Source organism: Herpailurus yagouaroundi, unplaced genomic scaffold (genome assembly GCF_014898765.1).
Source record: "Herpailurus yagouaroundi ecotype Mexico unplaced genomic scaffold, PumYag 410, whole genome shotgun sequence".
In the NCBI taxonomy this organism is placed as follows: Eukaryota; Metazoa; Chordata; class Mammalia; order Carnivora; family Felidae; genus Herpailurus; species Herpailurus yagouaroundi.
The window spans coordinates 2,785,826-2,794,875 of NW_024412627.1; the positions used below are offsets into that span (position 1 = coordinate 2,785,826).

At 53.9% G+C, this 9,050-nt stretch overlaps 1 protein-coding gene and 1 long non-coding RNA gene across 3 annotated transcripts in view; both read right to left on the reverse strand.

Annotated features, from left to right (window-relative positions):
- Window positions 1–1,095: 1,095 nt before the first annotated feature.
- Window positions 1,096–9,050, reverse strand: part of CLN3 (CLN3 lysosomal/endosomal transmembrane protein, battenin) — a 9,861-nt gene continuing 1,906 nt past the window's right edge. For both annotated transcript variants that reach the window (XM_040463695.1, XM_040463696.1), the window contains 13 exons: window positions 8,784–8,880; window positions 7,899–7,970; window positions 7,428–7,507; window positions 7,205–7,290; window positions 6,635–6,707; window positions 6,409–6,552; window positions 5,394–5,506; window positions 4,284–4,330; window positions 4,140–4,208; window positions 3,990–4,045; window positions 3,805–3,898; window positions 1,579–1,719; window positions 1,096–1,476 (listed from right to left, as the gene is read on the reverse strand). In XM_040463695.1, the coding sequence (XP_040319629.1) occupies window positions 1,357–1,476; window positions 1,579–1,719; window positions 3,805–3,898; window positions 3,990–4,045; window positions 4,140–4,208; window positions 4,284–4,330; window positions 5,394–5,506; window positions 6,409–6,552; window positions 6,635–6,707; window positions 7,205–7,290; window positions 7,428–7,507; window positions 7,899–7,970; window positions 8,784–8,880 (1,192 nt within the window). In that variant the 3' untranslated portion in view covers window positions 1,096–1,356. The remainder of the gene's footprint in view (window positions 1,477–1,578; window positions 1,720–3,804; window positions 3,899–3,989; window positions 4,046–4,139; window positions 4,209–4,283; window positions 4,331–5,393; window positions 5,507–6,408; window positions 6,553–6,634; window positions 6,708–7,204; window positions 7,291–7,427; window positions 7,508–7,898; window positions 7,971–8,783; window positions 8,881–9,050) is intronic.
- LOC121022511 (uncharacterized) lies at window positions 2,831–3,798 on the reverse strand. Its single transcript, XR_005786978.1, has 2 exons — window positions 3,157–3,798; window positions 2,831–3,116 (listed from the first exon to the last, which is right to left on the reverse strand). It is a non-coding gene; the product is annotated as an uncharacterized LOC121022511 (long non-coding RNA).

The window sequence follows — 9,050 nt, forward strand, 5'->3', positions numbered from 1 at the left end:
GGAGAGAGAAGATTCCAAGCAGCCTCCATGCTGTCAGCATGGAGCCCGACATGGGGGCCGATCCCACAAACTGTGAGATTAGACCTGAGCCAAAATCAAGAGATAGATGCTTAACTGACTGAGCCACCCAGGCGCACCTGCATGCTGATGTGTTTAGAGGGAAGTGTATTGGGGGCGCCTGGCTGGCTCAGTCTGCAAAGCATGCAACTCTCGATCTCAGGGTTGTAGGTTCGAACGCCACGCCGGCTACAGAGATCACTTTAAAATAAAATCTTGGGGGGCGCCTGGGTGGCTCAGTCGGTTAAGCGGCCGACTTCGGCTCCGATCATGATCTCGCGGTCCGTGAGTTTGAGCCCCGCGTTGGGCTCTGTGCTGACAGCTCAGAGCCTGGAGCCTGTTTCAGATTCTGTGTCTCCCTCTCTCTGACCCTCCCCCGTTCATGCTCTGTCTCTCTCTGTCTCAAAAATAAATAAACGTTAAAAAAAATTAAAATAAAATCTTGGGACTCCTGGATGGCTCAGTTGGTTAAATGTTCGACTCTTGAATTTGGCTCTGGTCACGATCTCCCGGTTCACGAGATTGAACCCTGTGTCAGGCCCTGTGCTGGTGGAGCCTGCTTGGGAGTCTCTCTCTCCCTCTCTCTCTGCCCTTCCCCCACTCTTCCTCTCTCTCTCTTTCTTAAAATAAATAAACTTTAAAAAATAAAATAAAATCTTAGAAACATAGGAGAAATATATTAAAGTCAGCCTCCTACTTTGAAATATGTCACAAAAATAAGATAGGCTGATTTGCATGGAGTGTTACACATGGGATAAAGTAATTCTAGCAAAAGGTTTACTGTGGAACCATGCCTACATGAATACGAATTCTCTCAACCTCCCTGTAGGCTTGAAAACTTACATGTTGGGGGGAAATGTATATATATGGTCCCGTACAGTGAATGAATGAATGAATGAATGAATGAATAAGGCCTCAAAGATGAAGTAGAAATCTGCTGAAATGCTTTCTTTATGCTCTCCTGCCTACATTCCAAAGTGGGTTTATATTACTTCTGTAATAAACATTTTTTTTCAACCAGAAAAAATGGCACAGGAATCAATTGACAAAATAGGCATTTATTCCAAGGACATAATGCCGTGAAGAAACCCCCCAAGGCCAGCCTGGGAGTGGGAGAAAACAGCTCCCCCCAGCTCAAGGGGGAATGGAACCTCGGTGCTTCTCTGCACCCCAGCCGTGCAGGGAAGCCTGGGGCGGAGCTCTGGGAATGAGCTCTGGGCTGTGGGCCCGTGGCCTGACTTGCCCGCCTGTCAGCGCAGGCCCAGATTAGTGTGACCGGTGCTCCAAGAAGCCAGAGTGTCAAGACAGATGACAAAGGAAGTCGTGCAGAGGCAGGGCCAGGAGCCCTGACAGGGAGATGCCCAAGGTGTCGGAGATACAGGCGGCCGCCATGGCAAATTCCCGGTGCTCATCACTCGTCTGGAGAGGGCAGAAAGCAGGGGTGAGGCTTCAGTCCTAGACACCCCTGCCCTGGCCTTCCCCAGCGAGGCTACCCACAACCTTCAGCCAGCTGGTGCTGACCTCCAGCGCGATGTTGTGGAAGGTGTTCACATAGGCAGCACCGCCCAGGAGTCCCTCATACAGAATGATCAGGAAGACGAGGTAGATGCTGGGCAGGAAGCTCAACCACACGTCCACCAGCAGGAAGGCCAGGTTGAAGCACTATGGATGCAGGGGAGGGGAGGGCTGAGCCTGGGACCGGCGGCGGGCAGGGAGGCTGCGACCCCATCCAGTGGCCCCCGGTTCTGAGAGATGCTGAGAGGGCTGACAGGCCTGGATCACATCCCAGCACCCAGCTGGCCTACCAGACCCTGAGATCCGGGGTAAGCCTGCTCTCTGTCCCGTCCCAGCACCCGAGACCTCGTAGGTCTCTCCCCCACCTCACCTTTGGTCCTGTCACTCCTGCCGCCTGGAGCGCTATTGCACCTTCCCCTCACTTGGGATCTCCTAGCCACCACTGTTCATGGCTCAGCTTAGATCAGGACCCCTCCCACCCCAGTGCCCTCCTCCCAAGGGCACGCCCCCCCCCCCCCCCCCATTTTACCAGACTGAGGCTACACATGCAACAGCAGTTCTCAACCGGCTGTGATTTTGCCACCCAGGGGACATTTGGCAATATGTAAAGATGTTCTTGGCTGTCACGAGTTGGGGACGGAGTAGGCAGAGGCCCAGCCCCCTGCAGGGCATGAACGGCCCCACGACAAAGGATGGTCCAGCCCCAAACGTCAACAGTGCTGAGGTTGAGAAACTCTGGCTAAAGTGTTCTCAGTTCTCTTATGAAGCTTCTCCGACCCCACCCAAGGGGGTAGGTCCCTCCTGTGTGCTCCAGTCCTTCAGAGGATCCCCAGTGCCCCAAGTCTGAGCACACAAGGTTGCCTCCCCAGTGGGTAGGCCACCGTGGCAGCTCACAAGGTTGATGTACATACACCTGGGGGTGTGGTGACCCACATAGACCTTGCCCTCAGAGGTTCTCATTCATGAAGTCTAAGGTAAGCTCAGAGACCTGCACGTAAAAGAACACACCCAGTAGGGGCGCCTGGGTGGCTCTGTCGGTTGAGCATCCGACTTCAGCTCAGGTCATGATCTCACAGTTCACGCGTTCGAGCCCTACATCGGGCTCTGTGCTGACCGCTCAGAGCCCGGAGCCTGCTTCAGATTCTGTGTCTCCCTCTCTCTCTGCCCCTCCCCTGCTCACTGGCGCGTGCACACTCGCTCTCTCTCAAAATAAGTAAATAAATACGCTTAAAAAAAAAAAAAAAAAAAGGACAGCTAAAATCGCAAGCCACCCATTTCAGTGGCATCTACTGAGTTCAGAATTGTTGACGCAGTGCTTTGGCACTTTGGGGGTACATAGCCCTGGGTTCGCAGTACTGCTCAGACCAACAGAGAAGAAAGCTGGAGGCCATTCACGTGGCGTCGTCATAACCCGGAAGTGCATAATCTTCACTTGCCCTATATCTCGTTATCCGAGGCATGAGCTCAGCTTATTAAAAAGGACTTTCCTGTACTAACCAAAGATGTAGTTTGAGAGTTACCTTCAGGGGCTGTAGACACATGACCTTGAAAACGAGTTACCTCCAGGGGCTGTAGACACATGACCTTGAAACAGCGAAGGCTGGTTATGTGAAGCTACTTGGGTTAGACCGTTGGGAGTGGATGGTGTTTGTGCACTTAATGCTGTAATACTTCTGCTGCGGGAAGTCAAAATTTGCTCGCCAGCCTTGAGGTCAATAGCCTGTTGACTACGACATCACTGATTCTATTACAATGAACCATCCAGAATAAAAGAATGGTACATTTTTTTTTATCCTTAGAAACATTATTTGAAACCCTGTGTCTCTGCACGAGGCTTGTGGAAATAACCATTAAGTGAGTGCTTCTAATGGGTTAAAACAGAATACAAAATCTCATTTTCTTCTTCTTCCTCTCACCTCTATTTCCTAGACTGCCCTGACAAGTAGGTGTTGGCCACACCCGATTTATAGAGGAGGCGATCTAGGCTCAGGCTGGTGTAGAGACCGGCCCTAAGTCACCCAGCTACAGAGTACACAAGCTGGGATTTGCACCCAGGTTTGCCAGGCTGCCGAGGCCACGCGTTTTACGCAGAGCCGGAGCCCTGCTGGCCTTCTGTCCCCCGGGCCCAGAACCTGATGGTGAGCAATAAATAATTCCTGCTGAGGGAGGGAAGCCTGGGGTCTGGGAAGCCGGGAGCTACGGTGGGAACAGAGGGAGGGCTGGGCTCGGTACCTGCAGCAGGGCCAGGACCCACGTGAAGCGGATTCGACAGCAGCGGAGAGAAGAGCGGGACACAAAGACGCCGGCCTGGTAGAGCATCTGGTACCTTCGGTGGAGGCAGGGAGCAGGAGGAAGCCCTTCTGGGCGCCACCCCCAGCCCCCTGCCCGTCCTGCCGCCACACCCTCGCCCTTCTTACCAGCGGTACTGCTGAGCGTGAGTCAGGGACGTGTTCCGGAAGAACAGGAGCTCAAACTGCAGCAGAGAGCAGACAGGGCAGACGGTCAGAGACACGTGGGGCCCCGCCTCCGTTGCTACTCCCCCCCCCCTCCCAGCAGCCCTCACTCACAAGCCCCTGATTGATGAAATACTCCGCAAAGTAGACCAGGACCAAGGGGACGATGTACCACAGCAGGCCCTGGAAGGGTCAGAAGCTGTAAGTGGCAGGCTGGCAGGTGGGCACTGGCCACGGGGGACCCGCCACCATCCATACCTTGAACACGGTCCACCTTTCCTGAAGGGAGAGGTTCGAGCTGGAGTCTGCAGGGGAACAGGGAGAGAAGGGCAGGTGAGGCTGGCACGTTGACTCGGCAGAGGGTGCTGGTGTGCAAGAACCAAGCACGCTCACGCTCACTGAGCGCGCTTAAATGCCACCGGACTGTACAATTCAAAATGGTCAAATTGAGGGGCGCCTGGGGGGGGCTCAGTTGGTGAAGCGTCTGACTTCCGGCTCAGGTCACGATCTCGCGGCTTGCGAGTTCGAGCCCCGCGTCGGGCTCTGCGCGGACAGCTCGGAGCCTGGAGCCTGCTTCCGATTCTGTGTCTCTTCCTCTCTCTGCCCCTCCCCTGCTCGTGCTCTGTCTCCCTCTCCCCCTCTCAAAAATAAACATAAAAAAATGGTGAAATCGGTAAACTTCACGTTAGCTCTGTTTTACCACTGCTTAAAAAGGAAGGAAGGAAGGAAGGAAGGAAGGAAGGAAGGAAGGAAGGAAGGAAGGAAGAAAGAAAGAAAGAAAGAAAGAAAGAAAGAAAGAAAGAAAGAAAGAAAAGAAGCCGGTGAGACGTCTTCACGGCTCATGTATACAGCTCAAAGGCTACACACTCCATCCCAGCCAAGCTGGTCCCTCCTGTTTCTTGAACATCCAAGTTCATTCCCACCACAGGGTTTTAGAATTTGCTGCTCCCTCTGCCTGCAACCTGTTCACCCCGACATCCATAAGGCTGACACCCGGTCATTGAAATTTCAGCCCAAGGACACTGCCTCAAAAAGGCCTTCCGGACCACCTTCTCTATGCAGGACCCCTCTTTTTCCCCCTGGCTCCCAGCAGCAAAACCGCTTTATGTCCGGCCAGCACTTACCAATGCTTGAAAACAACACATTTCCGATTCAGCTGCTTCTTCACGAATCTCCCCCCTTTCCTATGTCAGTCACCTGGTACCCCCAGCCAAGTGCTCAATGAGAGCACTTCTTGAATAGATGAACGCAAATGATTCTTACCGTAACCAGCACATCCACTCCCCCCCCTCTTCCCGACTGGGTCCACTGTAGACAGCAAAGGCTAAAACCCAGCGAGAGAGACAGTGACGGCTCTGCGTCTCTTACCTGGCTTCACCTCGGGGGCCTCGCTGTTTATCAGGGGCTGCCGGGCTGATGTCTCTGCCTCTTCCTCCCCTCCAGGGTCCTGGGGCTCGGGAGATGTGAGCAAAAAGAAATAGCTAGGAGCAGGTGGGATGAAGGTAAGACCAGAGAGGCCGCTCCCTCCCAGGGCACCACCCCCTCCACCCATCATTGCCACAGCCCCCCATCCCGTGCCAGAGTTGATCGCTCTAGCTACCGTGTGTTACGCATTCATTCAACTTTTCAAATTTCCGTCACTTCTAATATGCCATATCTACGCTCCTCCTATATATAATTTTTTTTTTTGCTTGTTATTTTCCTTTAAATTGATTCCCTTTTTCTACGTGGCCTTGTTCTAAGCATTAATATGTGGATAACAGGTTGGATTGGCTAGTTTAAATTTTTTTCCTAATACACTCAAAATTAATCAAGTAAGGGTCCCCCCCCACCCCGCCCCCCGCAAATCATCTTGGGATCCACACTGTACCAGAGGCTTCACACACATCACCTCATGAGGACACAAGGAGAACTACCGCCGTTTAAGATATGGGGAAACTGGGGCGCCTGGATGGCTCAGTTGGTTAAGCATCTGACTTGGGCTCACGTCATGATCTCACGGCTCGTGAGTTCGAGCCCCGCCTCAGGCTCTGTGCTGACAGCTCGGAGCCTGGAGCCTGCTTCCGATTCTGTGTCTCCCTCTTTCTCTGCCCCTCCTCTCCTTGCGCTCTGTCTCTCTCTCTCTCTCTCTTTGTCTCTCTCTCAAAAAACAAGTAAGCATTTAAAAAAAAAAAAAAAAGATACAGGGAAACTGAGGGCCGGAGAGGTGAAACACCTTGCCCCACACTACATCGCTAGCAAGTGGCGGCTCCAGAACTCAAACCAGGTCCATCAGAGTCCAGAATCCACATCCCCTCTTTACAAGGCGGCCAGGATCAGAAGACTGGGAGCAGGGTCTAGTTCTCTCCCCTAACCCATCACCCTCCCAGCCCAGGCAGCCTACCTGGCCAGCAGCAGGGCGGGGATACCCAGCATGGACAGCAGGGTGTGCTGGGGGGAGAGGCCAGCCTGGGTGAGGCCCAGGTAGGACAACGCTCCCAGCAGCCCTGCTCCCCCGGTTCCTGAGGACCACCAGGAGATCACAGCCCTGAGAGAAACACAAGGGTTGAGGAAGGACCAAAGCCAGCACCAGGAGGTCCTCTCCCCGACTCCCTGCTCTGCCTGCTTACCTGGGGTAGAAGGCGGTGAGCGAAAGGAAGGTGACCTCCCCCAGACCTGACGAGATGCTAGCCAAGACCACACCTGGGGGGGTGGGGGGGGACAAGCATGGCAGTGACCACACCCAGCCTCCCTGATATCTCCGGTCCCCTGAGGTGTCTGGCCAGGGCCTCCTCTGCATCAGCTCAGCGGAGCTAAAAACAGATCCCTTGGGCAGGCGGGCTTCAGACCTGGAGTAGAACCAACCCGCTCCCCCGCACATCCTCTCACAGGGAATGGTACCTCCATCCACCCATTTATCAACTCCGGAGCAAGAACTCATCTCTGATGCCTCAGCCGTCATGGAGTCTTGGTGACTGCTTGTCTTGAGCTCCCGGTATTCCATCCATTCCCTCCTATCTCCCCACCCCCCAACCCCTCCAAAACGACCTCATCCCCCCTCTCCTGCCTGTGACAGTCCTGGCAGGCTTCTGAGGGTTACACAAACAATCCCTTTCCTTGGGGAAGCTGGGGAGACTACCCCACGATGCTCAGTTTCGGTTCCTCTGGGTTCCCCACCTGACACAAAACCTCACACTCACCACACAGGCTGGTCCCCACTGAATGAGAAAAGGCAACCAGGATGAAGCTTCCCGCAGAACAAATCCCACTGACGAGCACCCGGGGGCTGAGGAGGAGAGGTAGCGAGAGAAGAAGAGGGTCAGCTTCCGCCCGCAACTCCCCAGCCCTCTGGCCGTCTCAGCCCTCCTGGCCTCCCCACTCTCAGATCCCACCTGCCCTTCCTCCCACCACCCCCACCCAGACCTGTAGGGCAACAGATGAAGACCAAGAGGGGCCAGCAATTTGATGACGAGGGTGGGGAGGATGTCGGCCAGGAGCACCGCCTGGAACGGGAGAACACATTGAGACCCCAGATGGTCCCAGGCACAAACCTCCCAACCAAGTGGCCAAGGAAAGACACACACCAGCCGGGTCGACCCGCTACAAACACAGGCCCTGAAGTCAGACAGCTCTGGGTTCGAGTCCCAGCTCTGCTGCTCCTTAGCTAGGAGTCAACAAGACATTCACACTCTCCGAGTTTCAGTTTCCTCGTCTGGAAAATGGGGGATGGTTATAGCACCTAGCTCGTAGCACTGCTGTGTGCATTAAATGAGCCAATATAGGCCACACACAGAAAAGGCTCAGTAAATGGTCTTGATTATTATAATCACGACAGTCGCAGCTGGGTGCTGCGGGTGGGGGTGCGGGGCAGGAGGAGACCAGATGGGTACTCACAGCCGTGGAGACAGAGTTGCAGTCAAATCGGGATGAACTATTGCGGGTGGTGGGCGCTGGGTCTGGGTCTACCTGATAAAAGAGAAGGGTCTTTTACCCAGGGAGGCAAGAGGAGAGACCAAAAGGGCCCGACTCCAGTCCCAGCTCAGCCCTAACTTGAAGGATGGCTTTGGCTCCGCACTGTACTATTGGGACCTGGCTTTTTCTATGTGCACAACAGGCAGGGTGAGGTGGCCGTGGAAATCTTAAACTAAGGACCCGAAGGCCAAAGATGGCCCTGTAAATGGGCTCTACTTGGGAACACATTCAGGAGCTTTCATTTTTAAAGATTTGGGTTTCCAGAAAAGCTGATCTTGGACCGAATTCCCTGTGGGGCCTGTAAGGAGGTGGCTGCTGGCCTTTGGCGTGCATCCCCTCGCTCATCATAGACAAGAGGGTCTCAACGGGAGGTGATTATAGCCCCCAGGGAACATTTGGCAATGTCTGGGGACATTCTTGTCTCAACTGGAGAACTGGGGGGCGGGGGGGGGGGTGTATGCTACTGGTATCTAATGGGTAGAGGCCAGGGATGTTGCTAAACACCCTACAATGCACAGAAAGCCCCACAACAGAGAATTCTCCAGCCTAAAATGTTCAGTGCTGGGGTTAAAAAAACCCTACCAGGGCCCCACCCAGCCAAAATTTGAGTTTGGATACCTGGCACCAGTTGATTCTTAAAAACCCTTCTCACTCTGAGGTCTGGGAGATTGGGAACTTTAGTCCTCTTGCCCCAACCCTTGGCTACCCCATTCCCTGAGTTTTTCAAAGGGGCCCCTGCCCTAGGTTGAGTTCTTCATCTTCCCATAATGACTAAATATGGTGGCGGTGATAGAGAGGGTCACTTACATGGCTTTGGTTCCCGGATGCCCTCTGGTGGCTAAGGATGTCATGGGCGGCGCTGAGCATCACCACATAGGAAAAGTTGTTGCAAAGGCCCAGGAGCCTGGAGTGAGCATTATAGACCTTTTGTTTCTTCAGTTTTATTGAGATATAACTGACACAGAAGAACAGGTCCCAGCCTCCTTCCAGGCTTACAATCTACCCACAGTCCTAGCACCAAATCTCCCCTTCCTGTGGCCTTCAGTCAGCTCCCTTGTTTTTCTCTGTCACTAG